The following is a 19302-nucleotide window of genomic DNA, read 5'->3' as shown; positions in this document are numbered from 1 at the left end:
TATTATATTTATAAAGTATTCCCTTTATAATGCTTGCTGTGTGAAATACCTGCCATTTCCCACAGCTTTTACACTTAACAATTAGTTGCTATAAATTGTTTGTGCCCGTCGATGGTGCACCATTGTATATCGATTAATTAGGAAAACTGAAAACAATAGCTTGGTCCCACTAACCTAACAGCTGATTAGACGATATCAAGTAACAACAAATATACATCATATAACGGAAAATATGTTGTGCCGGCGCTCATTGTTGGGCGTAACGACAAGATGCCTAAGACTCTCGTCCACGCAGCAACACGGATCCGGTCAGCCGGAAAGCGACCAAGCCATCGGCCTCTTGCCCGCCTACTCGGATGCAGATCGTTTAAAGATCTTGAAGACGATTAATGAAAACGGCATGAATCAGATATCCAAGTAGGTAGCCACCCCACGTTGCCTTGCACATGTACTCATTATCCTGCCCAGCTACGACATAACCAAGGCGAGGGCCACCAAGCTGCAAAACTGGAAGGACCGTCACGGACCGCTGCAGGAACTCAGCGACATCCTGTATGTGGAGGGATTCGGACTGAAGGTGACCACCAAGTTCTTCAAGAGTCTGCTTGCGTCCCCGAGCAGTGGGAGCGCAGCCGTAGGGGAAAATAGACCAAAGACTGCACGAGTCGCGCCCTTTATAACACCGGCCATGGACGAGGGACAGCGTTCCCGCATTGCATCTGCTGTAGGTGTGCGCATCGGAGTGACCAGTGTAAGTTGGGCGAGATTAAAGATCGGGAGCAACGAAGCTCCCTGTTTGCTCACGCACTGGCAGCACCATGAGCTGAACGACAAGAAGCTGCATTTGTCAGAACTTTCCCGCCGCTGCCTCTATGTATCTCACCAGATACCGGAGGCCGATTGCTACGTCATGGAGAGTCCACAAATGGCCCAGGCCAGCAGCAACCCAGGGAGCATCGATCAACAGAACGTGAACATCCAGAAGGCCCAGGTGGCCGCAATCATGAGCTTCTCGTTGATGGCCCGTTCAGATGGTGATGAGAACAAGACGAACAACGTCTACTACATGCGACGTTTTCTCTCAGCCCGGCTATTTAATCACCTGGTGGGTACTGAGCGCGTGTCGTCCGAGGACACGATATTGGCCATGATGCGAACCCATTACAACGTGGAACATCAGATCCCCGAAACAGAGTCCCCGTTGGAGCTGCGCAAACTGATCGACTTTCCCGCTGACTTACGCCTCGTATTCTCGCAGCAAGAGCGCTATCAGCGCGAGCTTCTAGGCCAGGCACTTCTCCTCAGCTTAGCCTTTACTCGTCTCGTGCTTCAGCAAGATCCGGAAAGCATCGCATCCGTGTCGCGCAACTCCAAAGACTCTCCTCCAAGTCGAGCCACTTGAAAAGCTACAAGAACACTGTAATAATATGGATTGGAGTCCTTTTTGCACTTTGTATTATACTGACCCATTAAACAATTTTAATGTGTTTTTTCTTAGGATTTAAGAGGGGGTTCAATAGCAGCAGTTTTAATTGGCACAACTGCATTTTCATGGAATACCATAAACATCGATTATTTTGACCTTGGCGCCACTTAGCTAATGAGAATTTGTCGCCCACACATAATAGGTCTTAAAAATATTTATTTAGCATATGTAACTGAAATAAATAAATACTTGATGCTTGTCCTGTCCATATGAACGTCGAGATTTTCGAGACTACGTGTAAGACCTTTCCCTTGACCAATCTATGGCTCATTTTTGGTGGGTTGTGCCCAATTTATTTATTTTTTAAATACAAGTAGTAGTATTTGTACAGTTTAGTCAGATAAAGATAAAATTTTAAATTAAATCTGTAAGGAATGATTCTTTTTAAATCCAATTAATAGACCAAAGTGGCTTAGTTTTTAGGGTTCAGAACCGGTTACCCAGAAGTCGTTGTCTGAAACCTTCCGAATAGAACGCGAGTGCGTCGGTCAGTTCCTAGCCCCTGCGTTCCATTTCCGCTGAGCACTAGCGGCAGAACCGTGATGCTTTCTAGAATTACGCATGCCGAGGCTGGGGAATTCAGACATTTCGTTTAAATCTGCGGCAAAGGAAGTGTGGTCTTTGGGCTTGTAGGAGCTTCTTGATGCGACGGAAAGCCGACTGCTAGAAAGCGAACAATCTTCGGGTTCGCTTTCCTTCTTGACCTGAGACCCGGGGAGCGAATAAAAAGAGTCGAAGGAGGACTCGTGGTCGAGTGAGGAGGCGTCCGAGCTTATTATACGATAGTTGGGTTTTGTTTGGGCAGGTATGTGCTTTCCTGGTTGGACGGTTATGGCCAGGTCTCCGCACATAAAGTCTGTAAAGGTATACGCCCATCTAGTCACCATACTCTGGGTACAGTACTTGGTTCGATCATTATCCTCGTGGTACTGCAAAAGTAATCAGTGAGGAAGTCAACTAGGGGTTGTCAGAATGGGGAACAGAACCTTACCTGACACGCAATCCCTGCGGTAAACTCGAAAAAGTCATTCTTAAAAAAGGCATCCGTCGCGAATTTGTTAATTTTCTCATCATTCAAACCAGCGACACTCATGACCTCCTTCTTCAATATGAATAACAAGTACTGGATATCAAACACCTCGATTTTTCCGCCCCCGTCCCTGGAGTCATCCTCGCACTCCAAATAGCGGAAGCATGACTTCACCATGCCAATATTTTCGGCGGGAGTAAAGACTATTGGGGTCTTGCCTTCTCCCTGGCATTTGGTTAAGTAGTCAAGAATGTTGCGGTACAGCTTGACCATGTTCTTCTCCCCCAGCGCGTTGGGCGGCAGCGGCAGGTCGTGAGTGGTTGACGAGTTGTGCAGGGCATCGCTACCTTGCCCAAAAATGATCTGACCGGGGTCAATCATGGTGCTGTAGATGGATCGGATTCCCTCTTTCAACGAGTATTCGCATGCCGCAAACTCGGCGGGCACATAGACGTCGGTGGTCAAGGCTTTAGTGAAGTAGTTGAAGGCAACGAAGACAAACTTGGCATTCTCCAGATCTGCGGCAGCGGTTGGAGTTAGTCGAACCCAAATGACTTAGAAATGTGTGACCTACCATGGGACATCTTGGCGTTTAGCACGAGGCGCTCGGTGGTGCGTTTCATGTCCATCAAGCTCTCGGCGGCCTCCCTTTGGGCCTTGTCCATCAAGCTCTCGGCGGCCTCCCTTTGGGCCTTGTCCACCTGGCCGTGGCCGTTGAGACTTCCCCTTTTGTCGCGGCGCGCCGCATTTGCGTCCTTGGCGTCTGAGTTGTACGGACCACGCTGCTGGGTGTCCATTTTCTGAAAAGGCGTCCCTTATTCCAGCGCAGATCCGACGCATCGACAGAAACTTACCTCCCATATGGTGCCGCAGTGGTAAACAGCCTCCGCCAGCGTCATTCGTCGGCCCTCGGCGTTCCGGTTCCTCCACTCGTTTACGAACATCATAAACCCATTCTGCTTCTTAGGAGCCATCTTTACGGGCGTGGCAAGGAGAAGGTCGGTATCTTTGACGGCTTAGGGTAGGTGTTGAGCGCGTGTGCGAGCGAGGTAGCGACTAATGGCGGTGACCAATGAACAGCGCGAGCAATTTATATGAACGTTGTTTGTATGTCCGTCCGACCCTACAGAAATGGTTACTCTGGAATGTTGCGGGTGGCTTCTCTTCTGGCTTCGCTCACTGAGGACTGATTTCACTTCAAATGATCTGGTCTGTAGAAAATGAAGAGAAGCAGTTGTTTTGTCAGACGCCGATTCCGCTGTGACTTCAAATATCTATTATTGGCTGCTACGGCGTTGCTCAGCACTAGTATCAATCCAAAACTATCGATTCTTCAAAAATGGAATATGAATTTGTGATTCGGTATTCGCTAAAAACCAGTGGTATTTTATAAAAATGGTTTAATAAACCCTAATAAAATGATCTGTCGTCTGCTTTGTAATCGTATGAATTAACTAAACTTGCACTTAAAAGGCAGAACGACTTTTATAAAGATAAATGTTTTGACCTTTTTTAAATGTATACCTTTAAAACTTAAGAGTTTAAATTATTTTAATTAAATTAAATTTTTGTATCTAAAGGCAGCTTAATTAAAGATAATAATGCTTATTTATAAAGCAAATGGTCGAGCATCCAAAACTAAAAATTCTTTAAATCTAAATTCCCTATCGTGAAACTACAGTATAACCAGTTAAGTCGAAAAATTGTACATATTGAATTGTACATATAGTAAAATAGTTATTTTTTTGAGTCGAATAAATGATCCGTATTTGAACAAAGATCAAAGCCGAAATAAATAAAAACTCCGAATGAATCCGCATTGTGTTTTTATTGATTGAATGTCGGCTTAAGACTGAAACAAATGGTAAATCTTAGATGTACCGGGTTAGTGGATTGTTTACTTGATCCGTGCGAGAGCGCTTCTTGCTTATGCTTATGTGCATACATATGGAAAAAGAATTCTTATTTACTACGTGGCTAAGTGCCTGCCAAGTGGCTGAGTTTTGGTTACAGCTTGAGTGGATGCGCAATATCGAGAAATATTTGTTTATTTAACGAGCAATCAATACGGCGGACCACAACGGTCGGTTTTTTGTATAAGTCAATTTACCCTCAAAGTCGATGTGCTTCAGGTCTATGAAAAATTCTGTCTTGGAAATGCGTTTTTTAATTGTAATAATATGTATGTACATATGTATGAACGATTTGTCTGAATCGGTAAATTGATGCTGAATATTAAAATGGTTAAATCATCACATGGTTGTTAGTTAAAATGTTGTTTTTGAAATGATAAGCATAGGCATAATCATTTAGAAAGAACTAATTATACCCGTTAATCGTAGAGTAAATTGGGTATACAATATTCGTTGAAATGTCTGTAACAGGCAGAGCAAAGCCTTTCCGACTTTATAAAGTATATATATTCTTGATCGGGATCAATAGCTGAGTCGATCTAGCCATGTCTGTTTATCCGTATGAACGTCGAGATCTCAGGAACTTTAAAAGTTAGAAGGTTAAGATATTGCCACATATTGTCCACATTTTTGAAAAACTTTTGAATATTTTTTCATATTGTTTTTCTTTTACAAGAACGCATCCCATACTTGAATTCGCACAGTAAAAGGTATACTAGATGCTTTCAAAAGGTACAAGTAAGTGTTAATATTATTGATCAAGATCTCTTTGGCCGCCCGCCTCTCAGTGTGAACGTCGAGAATTTAGGAACTAGAAAGTGGATATAAAGCATTCTCCGCAAAAAAAATACTTGTGCTTTAGGGTCCTAACAAAGGCACTAGAAGTGGCTTCAGGCTCTCTCTAATTTTTGTTCAAGAGCGAGAGAGCGGCGAGCTGTACAGCCAGTAGCTGTTTTTTACGCATACAGTGACAGCCGACTACTGTATGTGTGCACACGTATGCTCATGCATTGTAAATTTTACACAATATGCCTCTCACTTTATATATTATTTCTATATTCTATATTATTTTTAATCAATTGGCACCAAGCAAAATATTCTTGTTTTGCATTCCCTTAACGGTATTTTTATTTGAATATAGTTTAGAAATAGTAATATCTATTTACATATGTAATATCACAAAATAAATTTTAAAAATGGCTTCATATTAGATTAATTGGCATTAGAGTATTCAGTTTGCGACGTGTTTAAAATAATAGTAGACATTGTCTAGTAGACATCGATTCATAGGTGCTTATGACCGCACGTCGTGCTTTAAGAAATCAATTTTGCATTAAACAGGTCGCATCTTTTTATTTATTTTAAAATTTATATATTACCCTTTAAATATGTAGCTTTTATTATTTTTATGAAATATATTTTGAAATATGTAATTTCCTTTTTTTTAATATTTATGTTTTAAATTACAAAAGTAATAACAATTGCAGATCGCAACTGTATTTTATTTATAAGTTGAAATATGGATGAACTTAATGTTAATACTGAAAAGGGTACTGCTCACTGTACCCTATTGAAATATTGCAACGAAATTGGCCAAAACTCCAATTATGTAAATTCGTTTCTTGGATGCACAATTGATTTCGGCCCGAAATTCGTCTTCTACCACAAGGTCGCACACATATACATGCACGTTCTCGCTTATTGTTTTTACTCACACAAGCAAGCAAACTCTAATTTGGCCGTCACCAAAAAAGTGGCTGCATAGTGCAAAGCCAATGTATGGCCGTTACGCATTTGGTTATTCTAATGCCTTTGGTCCCATATAATTAGGAATAGCTTCATTAAAAAGTTTGTCACCTGTGCACTATATAATTTTTAATATTGAGGCATGACAAATCAAATGACTACACCTAAGATATTTCCATTTTCCATCACTGGCAGGGCCTTGCACAAATTTACCCAACACTGCCGATAGTTCGGCGCCATTTTAGTTTTATTATGGGAAGAGAAGAGCTCCACAATGGAGAACAGGAGGTGCACCGTCGTTGCCGTGGGTGAACTTGTGGATGAGCTTGGCTTCTGTTGCGAGTGGTGTGGCAAGGTGTACAAGAGTCTTGTCCGCTACCACAAGCATATTGTATGCACCCACAAGTTACGTGTTCCGGATCACCAGTTGGTCAACTGCTTCCACTGTCCACGCAGCGATTGCAGATACCACAAGCATGGACCCGGCGTACAGGATTTTCGGCAAATCGGGAAGCTCCGCCGCCACTACCAGGAGAAGCACATGACAGGACACCATTCGTGCGAGTCCTGCCAGAAGCAGTTTCAACTGAAGTCATCGCTGGTGGCCCACAGATGTCGGCTGAGGCATTCAGCCATCAGGGATAGCCATTTGGGGAGGCATGTGTGCTCCGTCTGCGAAAAAGGCTACACGCATCTGGGCGCCCTACAACGGCACCTCATCTGCAGCAAGCACGGAACACCAAATACTCCGATGGAGGACCAAAAGGACATGAGGGACAAGGTGTGTCTGCAATGCAATGTCGACACGCATCGCTGTAGTGTGAGAACCGAGAGAAGCTTTAAGTCCGATCGGCTCATCTTCAGAAAGTCTAGAAACCTGCAGGCGGAAGACTGGCGCTTTCTGGTTGAAATGGAGCAGCTTGTCCGCGGCATTGTCGACGGGACTGTGCGGGACCCTATGTTGCTCACGGAACTCGCCTCAATGCTGCCGGCGCTTCAGCGGATCCAGGATTCCGATTTAGAAATTAAGTGAAATTATTTTGTAACGTCCAAATATAACAAAATTTGTTGTTATTTGCTGCTCAACACTTATCCTTAGTGTTGTCTAACAGTCCACTGTGCTTCATTGCTGGCTGTATGTCCATACATGATTTAAGCTGCGTACCTGCATACGTACCTAGTTACGAACTAAAGGTTAGATATACCCGTTACTCGTAGAGTAAAAGGGTATACTAGATTCGATGAAAAGAATGTAACAGGCAGAAGGAAGCGTTTCGAACCAAAGCGTATATTCCTGATCAGGATCAATAGCCGAGTCGATCCGGCCATGTCCGGTCTGTCCGTATGAACGTCGAGTTCTCAGGAACTACATATAAAAGCTAGAAGGTTGAGATTCAGCATACGGATTCTAGAGAGAAAAACGCAGTGCAAGCTTGTTGACCCATGTTGCCACGCTCACTCTAACGCCGCCAAACAGGTCACTTTGGAACAATTTTCAAATTTGTTCTCATTTTATTCCCCATTATCTACAGTGCCGTGGTACTATTAGCTTGTGTCTTGGCCAACACTAGTTCTACTACTCCTTGCGGGATTATTTGTTTATAGTATTCCATTGAAAGGTACAAGCACCGAGCTTCCAACACGTCTTATGAAAGCATCGTACAAAGCATGGCCACAAGTCAGGACGATCAGGAGCGGGCTCATCCACTGTTCTTACAAGTCGACCGCTGCGTTTTGGGTCTTGGTAGGAGCGAAAACAAGAAGGAGCGGTTGGACAGTGACTTCAGTATGAGCACCGACCGCTTGGCATTCTTGCGTGCCGAAACCATGGAGGAGTGTCGGGGAGACACCGCTGCAGGATCCTCCTTGGATGAGGTGTTGTGCCCGCTACTTTACACGTTCTATCTTTTACGTCTAGCCTGGCTTTGGTTTTTAGCCTGGATTGACCCGTCGTCGAAGAGGCTACTCAACTATGTTGTAAATGTATTGCAAGTAATAATGTTTATTTTTAACCATAGGGAGCCTTTCAGTAGTAACCACTGGGGTGGTAATTCTCAGTAAACACCGAGGGCCACTCGGTGTAGGCATTAAAGGCGGTTTGGTGCGAGTAGATTCCCTGGATATGGTGCCGCAAATCGTTGGGCCCTACGTAATGGAGTGAACGCGTCGTGGACAAGCGGTGGCGCAGGTCGTACGGCCCCAGCTCTGGAAAAGGCTGCCCGAAGGATCCGGTAACGTTGCCGGCACTATATTCCGCACTATACTCCGTATGGGTGTAGTTCGTCTGCCTGTAGAAAATTTGTGGAACATTTGGGGTAGGAAGCAGGTACGGGATCATCTCCTTTGAATAACTAGTTCGATTATCGTGAAGCGTAACCATCGGAGAAATGGGGCGCGGCGATATTGCGGGCAAAGGTGGTGAGGTGTTATTCAGCTGTTGGATGTGTGCGGGCTGAGAGCTACTCTTTGAAACTCTGCGAAGGCGAGTATGGGGGCTGTTGGATCGGCTCCTGGAACGTCGGCAAACCACGGTCTTTAATGGCCTGTGTATACTCTTTGATCGCGACTTGCATGCGCGTTTTGAAAGCTCCCGCTGTGTGATTCTTACAGATTTGGATTTGCTTGCTGACCGGCCCCTGCTCCTTGAACGATCACGCAGGTAAGCCCTACTTTCTATGCGATGCTGTACACCATGTTTGATGGGCCTAGAGTTGCTCCTTGACCGATACCGAGAGCGGCGTACTGGCGAATTCCTCGGCCCAAGCCTCCGTCTAACGCTTGGGGATCTGAGTGATCTGTGACGGCTCCCACCACAGGGCGACGCATGTCTTGACCCTTTGCCTAGAGGACTATCTCGTACATATCGGGAACGACTTTTGCGATCTGGGCTCCGGGACCGCGAGATATGTTTGCGCCTAGATGGTAGTCTGCTACGCCGCTCCATCCGGTCCCTAGAGTGGCTTCGCTTCCGAGACCTGATGTGGTCTATAGATGGCCTGGATCGCCTTTTGTGGGTGGGCGGACTCGATCTTTGCTTGGGTTCAGTTGGGCTCCTAGACTTGCTCCTTCTTCTGCCTCTGCACCTTGGGATGCGACTGCGACTAATCGATCGTCTTTGTGTGGCACTCTTTTCATTGGATGTGCTGCGGTTGCTCCTTCGATTTATCTTATTCTCCGAGGAGAACCCAGCGTTGATACTGCAGCGTTTTAAGCTCTGTTCTGGACTGTTTCGGAATCGCACTAAGGCAATTTCATGTAAATTTTTACCACGAACTGGTTCTTTCTGGCCTTCCTCACTTGAAGAAATTTCTCCATGCTCGTATAAAGATCCATTAAAGCTTAAGGGAGAATCGTCAGCATATGGTCTGGATCTTCTGGTGAATAAAGAGGCGTCGTCGGTCAGTGAGATGGAGGGCGCCGGTGGCGTATCCGCTTCTTCCTCATCCAACTCAGCCTGCTCCTTATCCATAATCTCTCCCTGGTCCCTATCTATATTGTTGCCCTGCCTCTTATCCAACACATCGTCCTGCTCCTCATCCAGTATTTCCCCCAGCTCGTCCAGGACTTCACACAGATCTTCGTATAAGGGCTCGCTCTTAATATAAACTTCCTGCGGAAGTCCATCGTGCTCATTGCTTCTCGAGCTAAGGACTTCTCCATCCTGCACATGTGCGTTAGCGGTGTCTCCGATATCCAGTCCGTGGGCTATGTCTGTGCTGCCCTTGTGGCTCATGGGCTATACATGAGGAATCATATTTCGTTTAGGCAACTGGTGACTTTTGATCAGGGATTCAACAGGCCGACGCCGGTTGAAATACACACCTGGCCAGAATGCTTTTTTTCACTTGGGAGGCCGTAGTCAGAGTTGATACCAATACCAGACAAAATTACTGTTTCGCCACTCCGCGTTCTCATTGTTTTGCCATACGTTTGAATTAATTGTATTTATCAGCGAAGCATTGGTCTTCTTATTCTCGATAACTGAAGACACTCGATAGCTCATTCTTAAAATTGCTAGCCATTGAAGCTAGAAGTTATTCGTTATCGGATTTTTTTAAATCATTTTACATTTTATTTTTACCCAAACAAGAGTTGCCTTTGCAATTTTTGTTTTATAAATATTTAGGAAATAATAATTTTAGACCTTGCGAACTAGCAAATACAAATTTCATGCCTTCAATTTTTCTGTTCGTTATTGGCAAACAGAGAGAATTGTAAGAAACCAACTAAGGGCAACATATTTCATAATTTAGTTTGTAAAAACTATTCCGTAAAATGCGAAAAATAATCGGATAACAATCGCCGATAGTAATCGAATACCCCTCATGAAATGTAATTATTTATCCAAGGCAAAACGTGGCATCGCCGAGAACCTCTGCGCTGTCCAGCACTAGTGCGCATAACAGCACCGAGCGAACTAACAGCACGCAGTGGTTCGTTCCGTCGAGTACGACGAAAGGAAAACACGTCCACGTACGTTCTGAAAAGTCGAGCAATTTGGCAAAGGTTTGTGTTTGGTATCTAGGGCTTCCCTCGGCCAGCGGAAATCGAAGTCGCAGAGAGCGCCAGAAAGCGCCTCGCAGGCCGTCTAGCAACGTCGACCAACTCGTGTTTCAGTTGAGATATTTCAGCTCGAACCATCCGACATGGCCAGTCCAGCAGCAGGACCCTCCAAGCAGGAGATCGAGTCGGTCTTCAGTCGCCTGCGCGCCCAGCCAGCCAACAAAGTGAGTGGCCTACTTTCGCCAGTTCGCCCTTGGGGTTCTGACTAATGGGGCTCCCTGCTCTCCTTCCCTCTCATTCGCAGTCCTGCTTCGACTGCGCTGCCAAGGCTCCCACCTGGTCCTCCGTTACCTATGGCATCTTCATTTGCATCGACTGTTCTGCCGTGCACCGCAACTTGGGTGTGCACCTGACCTTCGTGCGCAGCACCAACCTGGACACCAACTGGACCTGGCTGCAGCTCCGCCAGATGCAACTGGGCGGCAACGCGAACGCGGCGCAGTTCTTCCGCGCCCACAACTGCAGCACCACCGACGCCCAGGTCAAGTACAACTCGCGGGCGGCCCAGCTGTACAGGGACAAGCTGTGTGCCCAGGCCCAGCAGGCCATGAAGGTGCATGGCACAAAGGTGAGTTCTAATCAAACGTTTTGCTCATGTGCATGTAGTTCTTTTACACTAAAACCCACTAACTGACGATTGCTTTGCTTCACTGCTCCGCCTGCTCCTTTCCTCCCATGACTCCGTTACTCCTCCATGTTGTACACATTACACCCACCAGCTGCATTTGGAACAGACGGACAAGAGCGAGGGCAACGAAGCCGCTAGGGAGGAGGACTTCTTCGCCCAGTGTGACAATGAGGTGGACTTCAACGTCCAGAACAACAATGTCAGTAAGGTATGGCGCCACTTACACGCAGGGGACCCGCACCAGCTTTCGATTTTACGTTTGTAGCCGTTCACTGATCCTTCACACTTAAATTGTTTCAGCAGGATCCAAACCCAACCCCACCCACCGTTGCTCCGGTCATCAGCGTTGAAACGCAACTAGGTGGCGCCCCCAGCGTGGATCTGCTTAATTCCGTGGTGCCGGCAGCAGTGCCGTCGTCCATAGGCGCGCGAAAGGTGCAGCCGAAGAAGGGTGGAGTAGGTGTCAACGCCAGCAGTGTGAAGCACTGGCTAATCAACTTTCTTATCTTTTAGCTGGGTGCTCGCAAAGTGGGAGGCCTGGGAGCCACGAAAGTTAAGACTAACTTCGCAGACATCGAGGCCCGCGCCAACGCGGCCAACGAGATGAAGACATCAGCTGCAGCAGCACCTGTGGTTAAGCCACAGACGGCCGAGGAGGAACTGGAGACGGTGGCCAGCATGCGGCTGGCTTACCAAGAACTCTCCATGCAGAAGACTCGCGAGGAGGCCAAGCTTAAGACCATGGACCCTGCCAAGGCTAAACAGATGGAGCGGCTGGGCATGGGCTTCAACCTGCGAGGCTCCGACATGGCCCACTCCGCTCTCGGCGACATGGAGACTATTCAGCAGTCGGCCGCCCCTAAAGCGAAACTCTCCTCATTGGAAAGCGAAAATTTCTTCACTGACTATTCGCTATACGGCAATAGCAGCAGCGGCGGCGGAGGAGGAGGGTCTAGTGAAAAGCGGGAGAGCTCAGTTGGCGGAACCAGCAAGCTGGATAAGTTTGAACTTGATGCGCTGGGCTACGAGACAATTGAGCCCATTGGGGGCAGCCACAGCAATATAACGTCCATGTTTTCTGGCAGCAATGACTATGACAAGCCCAAAACGTCGGCGCCCGTTAAGAAGAATAGTGGTTCCTCGCAAACCCACACCAAAGGAGGAACTAGCACAGATCCCGTGATCGCCCAGCAAAAGTTCGGCAACTCCAAGGGCTTCGGCTCCGACCAATACTTCGCCAGCGAACAGTCTTCGGCCGATGTAAGCGCAAGCTTGAACCGCTTCCAGGGATCGCGAGCCATATCTTCGTCGGACTATTTTGGAGACGGCTCCCCTGGTGGCAGTGGGGGCAATAGGGGTGAGTGAAAGAAGGCGCTCTAGACTGATGAGGTCTAAATGGGATTTATTGCAGCATCTTCGGTCAACTTCAGTGCACCGGATCTGGATGTGGAAAGCGTAAAAGAGAGCGTACGCCAGGGTGTACACAAAGTGGCCGGCCGTCTGAGCAACCTGGCCAACGATGTGATGACCTCGTGGCAAGACAAGTACGGTTACTGATATCAGCGAAACACCCATGGTGACCGCCAAAGCAGCGCTAGCATGAGAAGCAGCAGCGGCGGCATCGGAGAGCAGTCTAGTTTTAACGTTTTTATATATTAGTTGTCGCGATTATGCAAAAAGTTTTGAAGGATTCCAAGCCGGTAGCCACGTAGTCTTGTTACAGAGGAGCAACCACTTCGCATGCCTCATATCGTTCTTGTATACAAATAGCAGAAACAGAAGAATCTGAAACAAAATCGAAGCAGTATAGCCAGCTGTACAATACGCGTAGTGTCTTTTAAATATACATATATACACCATTCAGATTAAGAACGTAACCATGTGGGTTATGTCTGTGCACTGTTTTCTAGGTTCGGTTGTTTTACTTTGTTTCTATCCATTGCGGACCATAAGTGCACCTATGTTTTGGAATTACAATTTGCATTTCGGCTGGGCTGCTGTTAATTTTTTTCCGTTTATCATGAAATTAAGCAAAGAGTGTGACATAAATAAACTAACTGCATAGCAAACATTCCTGTGTTGAGGAGTTTAGAAAAATCATCTTAAATTTAACTTGAACGTTATAACTTCGGCATTTAACTGGATTGAAAAAGTTACCAATATATAAATACAACTATTTAGAGCATATAAAACCGATTTAAAAATAGTTTTGGGTATTGTGAACTGATTTTCACTGGGTTTTGTCCGCATATGACAGCATTCTTAGAAGTGATTCCAGTCTAAGTTACTCCATCTATTCAAAAATTATGAAAGCGTAATGAATAAAAGTCAACTTTAGACTTTTTGAAGAGCTCTCTTTTCGTCCATACTAAGTTTTTGGAAACATTAAAAGATAATTTTATGTACCGCTTGTAACAGAAGTGTTACTGAAAGTATGAAGTTTCACTAAAATGCCACTTTGCCAAGAAAAAACATCGCGGGTATTAAAACATTAACATTACGTAAACAAAAACAATTTACAAAGTGACCTTTCAAAAAAACAGCCTACCTTTGTTAAAAACTAAATATTCCGTTTTCTCCGGTACAAACTGTCTCTAGTGTATTTTTTATTTTAAAGGATGGAGAAGTTTACAAGCCTAAAAAATATACACTAGCTGCAGGTCATTCGTGGAAGTGGATTGACATTGATAATAATCTCTCAATGGCTTAATTATATATTCTTTCCCAAATCAGTCTCTAACTTTACACGGTGTTATAAAATTAGGGGATTTCCATGACCATGATTTGGTAACTAATGAAAGAAACCGCCGCTAGGTGGCGTTATCGTCGATGAAAAGAAGATAGTTCATTTATAACTAACAATTTACTATAAGCTATTTCAATTAGATGTGATGATTAGTCAGTCAATCCATGCTAACGATTTTGCTTAGGAAGGTCAACGTATGATATTCACCCACTGACAAAAGCCCGATGCGATCGAAAAATTTAAAAACAGAAAACTTTATTTTATTGCGCTCAAAGATGGACAAATTTGCTAATAATTACAGGAGAATCGTTTTAGACTGATTTGATTCGGGTGCCCTCGCAGTTGCGGGCGCCAGCGAGATGTGGTTCAGGGATTAGTGGCGGAACTTGCTGGGATTGGGGCGGGCACGTCGGACGGCGGACTCCGGAGAGCCGTAAGCGATGGCGTGGCTGGTAGCAGATCCGCCCTCGCCGGTGCTGAAAGAGTTGGCGATGGCAATGGCGCCGCCGTTGGTGCCCCCGAAATCGATGGGGAAAAAGGTGCCAGCGGGCAGAGGGGCGGCGGGCTTCTTGGAGGGCTTGCCAGCGGGAGAAGCAGCCTTCACGGGCTTCTTGGCTGCGGGACGACGGGCGATAATGGGTTTCACGGGCACGGACAGCTCCTCCTCGTCCTCCTCAACGTCGTCGTCCACAGCGTTCTCTACCTCTTCCTCGTCTTCGATGGCGGCGGCCTGGGGCTCCTCCTCCTCCTGATCCAGCTCGACGATCACCTTCTTCTTGGCGGGCAGGTAGCGGTTCGCTGGCACCACGGCGGCCACTGGAGCAATGGGAGCGGGGGCTGGAAGCTCGGCCTCGGCAACGGGCAGGGGAACTGATTCCTCCTCAGCAGCAGCGGCGACGGAGGCCTCCTCGGCGGCGAAGTTGAAGTCTCGTGGAACCTTAGCGGCGTCGTCTGCGGCCTCGGGCTCGGGTTCAGCCTCTGACTCGGCTTGGGGTGCTACGTCGGAATCGGTGGCCACCTGGACAACTGGCACTTGGTCGGGATAAGCCTCGGCCACGGAGGTGGCACCGTGGGCTCCGGCAGCAGCGAGGACGTCCTCAGCTGGGACTCCCTCGGCGCTGACATCAGACTCTGCGTGATTGCAATCTTTGGTTAGGAAGGGCGTGGTTAGTGCTGGCGGGGATTGGGAGGCGGACGGGAGGAGTACGTACCCTTCAGGTAGGTTCCGGTGGCTACGGTCTCTCCGGCCACGAGGGCACTGGCTGCCTGGGTGGAACGGGCATGGGTGCGGCCGGGCTGGACATACTGCATATACATGAAGCGCTGATGGGGCGCGGATCCGTACCACTCTGCTGCTGCGGGCTGCTGGAGGTAGACCATTCCTGGAACGAGGTATTGCCGGTCTTCAGTATGGTGACGAAGGGATGGAGGGTGGCAGATGATATGATTAGAGGGTGATTGTGCTAGCGGAATGTGTAATCCTCTGGGCGGCGAACTCACTTTTCCTGGCGGGCAGGGCATCTCCGCTGGCCACGATGCCGGCGATCAGTAGCAGAGCCACGGCAGCACAGAACTTCATGTTGGACTGAGCTTAGTTTCGGAGGGGAACAAGTGTTTTAAATCCTTTTAGGGGTGGGCGAGGGTCTCGGTTGTGGGATACGGAATGGCGCACTGATCACAGCAGGAGCTAAACTTGTCACTGAAGTTTCCACCAAAGAAGTGATGTCTGATCGGGGCAGCGCGTTAGATTTATATACGCGACGAGCCAGGCAAAAGGCCAGCACATCGAGCATAATGAGAGGCTCAAAAAAAATCGGATATACCCATAGACGCGACTGATCCCTGCTTAGTATGCAGCGGGGATCTTCGCGGGAACGTGCGAACCATCCGCCTGACAACTCCGAACGCTGGATGATGACGCGGAGTGCGCACCATCCAAGTGTCGACGGTCTGTGGACCTCTTCGGGGGTGGCACTGGGCCAAGGGATCGGACCTGGGTCGGCTAAATGATCAACGCCGCCGTGGGACACATGTGGGCCATAAAATCGCAATTGGCAATTTAGTTTTAAGGTCATTCGAAGACTCAAGAGGCGGGTGGAATCGAGGTTTATGGGTGCGTGTGCGCCTTATCGCCCAGATATAAGACGCCGCCTAGAAAATTGAAGTAGACAGCTAAGGCATGCGGTGCATAATCAATCTGCGGGAAAAGGATACCGCCAGTGGTGATTCACCATCTCGGTGACGTCAACGAAAGCTTGGAGGAGGCGCCAGAAGCTGCATATTAAATGTCAATTACTGCACATTCACCCGCTCCACTTCACGGAAAGAAGTGATGGCTCCGGGGCATCAATCATACGCACTGCGGCACAGAAGGTCGGAAATGCTTTTTGATTCGCTGGAATACCTGGTGTTTTGAGTTTCCAAATTAAATAATATGAAATCTTAAGATTTGAGTATTTGAAAGAGATAATCGGTTTCCACTCAAAGAAGTGTGTGTTAACTCTATTAAAGGCAATAAGTCGGGTGCAAATGAAATTAAATTGCAAATAATTCATTAAAATTCTATTTTTCATTTATGTGTTAACACTAATTTGCATTGTTCCAACAAGGAATACACAAAATATTGCGTTGCGCAACATTGGCTATAAGTAGGTAACTACACAGTATATAATGGATCGCATATTCGAATTACTCATCATAAGCGATTTTTGAGTTTCTGATTTAATCGTCTTCTGATATTCGGCACTTCAAAGGTGGCGACATCTGCTCAGTAATCGCAGATTAAGTGGATTATGTGCATATTAATCCGTTGCACTTAATATGTCTCGCTTTTGCTTGCTAAAAAGATTGAGTAGCTCAACAGACTGAAATATTTATTGCCTCCTTATAGTTTAATACGTAAATCGCATAATTGAATCGACAAGAATACTGGAATGAATTATTTGAAAACTTTAAGAAATAATTGAAAGCTGGACCACCCACATGAGAAGCTCAAAAACAGCAATAGTCATCATATTCCAATTAAAATTCTACCTATTTTCTAGAACGCAAACTCATGATTTTGCGTGCTTCGCATGGCAATGGCCTATATTGAGTTACTTATACGCAATACTTTACTTCGACTGGAGCAAAACAAAAAACGGGGTCGACATTATTTCGAAGTAGGGATACCCTTACAAATGCCTTACTGTTTTTAAAGATGGAGATTTCACCAAGAAAATGTCTGTTAGAGCTTTAGCCACATATTGAAAACAATAAACTCACAAACAGAGGGAAACTAATCAGGACTAAAGGTAAAAAACATTTTTTTGAGAACTGCAAATGATTTTTTAAAACCCTTGCAGCTTAGGAAATTCCCACCAACAAACCGTTTATTCATTTGATTTCTAATAAATCTTGAACCTTCCTTCAAACTATTACATATAAAAAAAAGTATAAAGGAATAAAAATTTCTATTCGAAAATTTATTTTCATAGGAAGAGAAAAGGTTTTAATTTGCATATAATTCTGTGTCCACATAGATCAAGAAGTCACAAGCACTTTAGTTGCCACTGGCTTCAATGAATATTTTAAAATACCCGAAAACAGAAAATGGACCCAGGAAGAGCAAAACAAATAAAAACAAAATAAGAACCAATTTACTTTTATATCCTGTTCGACACCTGTTTATCACATACCCTCTTCGGCTCTTTATGCAAATTGAGGGATCATCCTTGGTGTGCTGTTTTTACGTTCTATTTAATTTCAGAATTTGGAGCACCAGCGACCATTAAACCGAATGTCCGCTCCACAAGATAGTGAGATACAATAGCTCGATACAGCAAAACGCGAAGAGTGGTCACAAAAAACCAACCGCCTAATGTTCGACATTATTGTCGATGTGCGATCGGAATTTCAATGGGCGCTGATTAAAAGCAATTTGGTGTCGGGGGCGAATGGGCAACTGGGCGGATGCCGAATCTCGAGTGGGGTGCCTACTTCATATTCATCGAAAGCGCAGCTAATTATGCCTCCAAAACCCACAGTACCGTCTCATTTCCGCACCACTCCATACATGACTTTTCCGCTCGACTTTCCGCCAATCTGCCCGCAAATTGTATTAAAAGCGTGGCTCCGACACTTAACACTTGGCATGCGGTTTCAGCAGGCCTTCTGTTGTTTCGGACTTGATGGTAGAAGGCCTTAACCCCTTTGACAATGCAATTAATCAACACAAATTAAAATGAACCGTACTTCAGGCAGCTCGACATCGCGGTCATCGTATCCCGCCTCACATACTGGGTTTCATGCCACATGGTTGTGGAAGCCTTTCGTTTGATGATCATCGGTGCTGCTCCACACATTGTGTACTTCTACTAAAGATACTCTTGAATATAAATACTTTTGTTAACTAACTATTTTAAAGTACAAAGATATTTCAGAATGAACAAAACATTATTCTTTAAGGAGATGAATAGATATATGAAATATACTTCGATGATGACCGCCAGCATGTACAACAATTACATAACATTACATCATATTTACATCACATTACTTCACACTTTCCAGGTATTTGGTTAATAAAGTGGTAGATCTTAGCGAAATCAATTTCATTTTTGAAGGTCTGGACCAACCTATTTGTTGCGGTTACAACCACTCGTAAGGAACGTGAAGTTTGAAATGGTAATATAAAATAATCGAGCACAAAAAATAAAATAATTTAAGCTCAACACCTAACCGTATACATATATCCTGGCATGTACACTCGTTTTTCCAGGACTGGGCACCACCAGATGTCAGCTGGACTGGGCAGTGATTAAGTACAACTAGCGACGGACACCGGACATGGGACACCAGCTGGCCCAGAAAGCCGCGCTTAGCTCGCCAGAGCTCATTTTTCTCGCAGCTAGTGGCCGAGTTGGCAATTAAAGATATGCACATATATCGGTCTATGGCCGCTGGGGACCGCTTCTCTGTATTTCCTGTGGACATAAATTGTAGAAATAGGAAAAAACGTGCAACAGCTGTTTAGCGCTGGCCCAGGATCTGCAATCCGGAGTGGGGCGGCTGTCGCATGCAAACCGGTTGCCATTTTCACTTCTACGACTTTTTCAGAATTTATTTTCACACTCTCGAGGACAAGTTTTGCCGGGCCACATGGCCCCTGAGTGTTAAGTCCATCCTGCAGCCCGGCTCCCTCGTCCGCCT

General features: G+C 45.9%; 6 protein-coding genes across 13 annotated transcripts; 3 read left to right on the top strand and 3 right to left on the bottom strand.

The window, feature by feature from the left end:
• Nucleotides 1-139: 139 nt before the first annotated feature.
• Nucleotides 140-1478, top strand: LOC6739140. Its single transcript, XM_002085897.4, has 2 exons — nt 140-417; nt 469-1478. Exons 1-2 carry the CDS (start codon nt 233-235, stop codon nt 1400-1402), a joined length of 1119 nt encoding a protein of 372 aa, XP_002085933.1. The 5' UTR covers nt 140-232; the 3' UTR covers nt 1403-1478.
• A 275-nt stretch (nt 1479-1753) lies between these two features.
• Nucleotides 1754-3832, bottom strand: LOC6739139 (protein maelstrom). Its single transcript, XM_016171950.3, has 4 exons — nt 3371-3832; nt 3091-3316; nt 2478-3034; nt 1754-2415 (listed from the first exon to the last, which is right to left on the bottom strand). Exons 1-4 carry the CDS (start codon nt 3488-3490, stop codon nt 1975-1977), a joined length of 1344 nt encoding a protein of 447 aa, XP_016032988.2. The 5' UTR covers nt 3491-3832; the 3' UTR covers nt 1754-1974.
• A 2447-nt stretch (nt 3833-6279) lies between these two features.
• Nucleotides 6280-7315, top strand: LOC6739138. The gene has a single exon (XM_002085895.4). The coding sequence runs from the start codon at nt 6450-6452 to the stop codon at nt 7206-7208; it is 759 nt and encodes a 252-aa protein (XP_002085931.1). The 5' UTR covers nt 6280-6449; the 3' UTR covers nt 7209-7315.
• An 842-nt stretch (nt 7316-8157) lies between these two features.
• On the bottom strand, nt 8158-10199 carry LOC27206309 (serine/arginine repetitive matrix protein 2). The gene is made up of 2 exons (XM_016171949.3): nt 9998-10199; nt 8158-9911 (listed from the first exon to the last, which is right to left on the bottom strand). The coding sequence occupies exons 1-2, from the start codon at nt 10088-10090 to the stop codon at nt 8202-8204; spliced, it is 1803 nt and encodes a 600-aa protein (XP_016032987.1). The 5' UTR covers nt 10091-10199; the 3' UTR covers nt 8158-8201.
• A 119-nt stretch (nt 10200-10318) lies between these two features.
• Nucleotides 10319-13562, top strand: LOC6739136 (ADP-ribosylation factor GTPase-activating protein 2). 5 transcript variants are annotated; one of them, XM_016169072.3, is made up of 7 exons: nt 10320-10681; nt 10807-10902; nt 10983-11306; nt 11458-11574; nt 11667-11822; nt 11880-12723; nt 12778-13562. In XM_016169072.3, the coding sequence occupies exons 2-7, from the start codon at nt 10822-10824 to the stop codon at nt 12921-12923; spliced, it is 1668 nt and encodes a 555-aa protein (XP_016032982.1). In that variant the 5' UTR covers nt 10320-10681; nt 10807-10821; the 3' UTR covers nt 12924-13562. The 5 variants fall into 5 exon arrangements, with proteins under 5 accessions (XP_016032986.1, XP_044778858.1, XP_016032982.1 ...); XM_016169074.3 differs by having other exon boundaries at nt 10793-10902; XM_016169073.3 differs by having other exon boundaries at nt 10322-10902; nt 11670-11822.
• Nucleotides 13563-14350: 788 nt separating this feature from the next.
• On the bottom strand, nt 14351-15864 carry LOC6739135 (brain acid soluble protein 1). Of its 4 annotated transcripts, none has more exons than XM_039293526.2 (3): nt 15613-15864; nt 15324-15515; nt 14351-15258 (listed from the first exon to the last, which is right to left on the bottom strand). In XM_039293526.2, exons 1-3 carry the CDS (start codon nt 15689-15691, stop codon nt 14486-14488), a joined length of 1044 nt encoding a protein of 347 aa, XP_039149460.1. In that variant the 5' UTR covers nt 15692-15864; the 3' UTR covers nt 14351-14485. The 4 variants fall into 4 exon arrangements, with proteins under 4 accessions (XP_039149460.1, XP_039149461.1, XP_039149462.1 ...); XM_039293527.2 differs by having other exon boundaries at nt 14351-15243; XM_039293528.2 differs by having other exon boundaries at nt 15324-15494.
• Between the last annotated feature and the right edge of the window lie 3438 nt (nt 15865-19302).

The sequence above is a fragment of the Drosophila simulans genome, chromosome 3L, assembly GCF_016746395.2.
Source record: "Drosophila simulans strain w501 chromosome 3L, Prin_Dsim_3.1, whole genome shotgun sequence".
Lineage (NCBI taxonomy): Eukaryota > Metazoa > Arthropoda > Insecta > Diptera > Drosophilidae > Drosophila > Drosophila simulans.
Note: the sequence above shows the minus strand (reverse complement) of the source record. Positions and strands in the feature narration are given on the sequence as shown.

What these genes read in the sequence shown, in the direction of transcription:
- LOC6739140 (XM_002085897.4), top strand. Translation starts at nt 233, where the DNA reads ATGTTGTGCCGGCGCTCATTGTTGGGCGTAACGACAAGATGCCTAAGA. An exon ending in GGCATGAATCAGATATCCAA is followed by an intron (nt 418 to 468) that starts GTAGGTAGCCAC and finishes TATCCTGCCCAG; the next exon opens with CTACGACATAACCAAGGCGA.
- LOC6739139 (XM_016171950.3), bottom strand. Translation starts at nt 3,490, where the DNA reads ATGGCTCCTAAGAAGCAGAATGGGTTTATGATGTTCGTAAACGAGTGG. An exon ending in ACTGCGGCACCATATGGGAG is followed by an intron (nt 3,317 to 3,370) that starts GTAAGTTTCTGT and finishes ACGCCTTTTCAG; the next exon opens with AAAATGGACACCCAGCAGCG. An exon ending in AAACGCCAAGATGTCCCATG is followed by an intron (nt 3,035 to 3,090) that starts GTAGGTCACACA and finishes CCGCTGCCGCAG; the next exon opens with ATCTGGAGAATGCCAAGTTT.
- LOC6739138 (XM_002085895.4), top strand. Translation starts at nt 6,450, where the DNA reads ATGGAGAACAGGAGGTGCACCGTCGTTGCCGTGGGTGAACTTGTGGAT.
- LOC27206309 (XM_016171949.3), bottom strand. Translation starts at nt 10,090, where the DNA reads ATGAGAACGCGGAGTGGCGAAACAGTAATTTTGTCTGGTATTGGTATC. An exon ending in AAAAAAAGCATTCTGGCCAG is followed by an intron (nt 9,912 to 9,997) that starts GTGTGTATTTCA and finishes CCTCATGTATAG; the next exon opens with CCCATGAGCCACAAGGGCAG.
- LOC6739136 (XM_016169072.3), top strand. Translation starts at nt 10,822, where the DNA reads ATGGCCAGTCCAGCAGCAGGACCCTCCAAGCAGGAGATCGAGTCGGTC. An exon ending in AGAACAACAATGTCAGTAAG is followed by an intron (nt 11,575 to 11,666) that starts GTATGGCGCCAC and finishes AAATTGTTTCAG; the next exon opens with CAGGATCCAAACCCAACCCC. An exon ending in TGGCAGTGGGGGCAATAGGG is followed by an intron (nt 12,724 to 12,777) that starts GTGAGTGAAAGA and finishes GATTTATTGCAG; the next exon opens with CATCTTCGGTCAACTTCAGT.
- LOC6739135 (XM_039293526.2), bottom strand. Translation starts at nt 15,691, where the DNA reads ATGAAGTTCTGTGCTGCCGTGGCTCTGCTACTGATCGCCGGCATCGTG. An exon ending in TGCCCTGCCCGCCAGGAAAA is followed by an intron (nt 15,516 to 15,612) that starts GTGAGTTCGCCG and finishes ACCATACTGAAG; the next exon opens with ACCGGCAATACCTCGTTCCA. An exon ending in CACCGGAACCTACCTGAAGG is followed by an intron (nt 15,259 to 15,323) that starts GTACGTACTCCT and finishes TCCTAACCAAAG; the next exon opens with ATTGCAATCACGCAGAGTCT.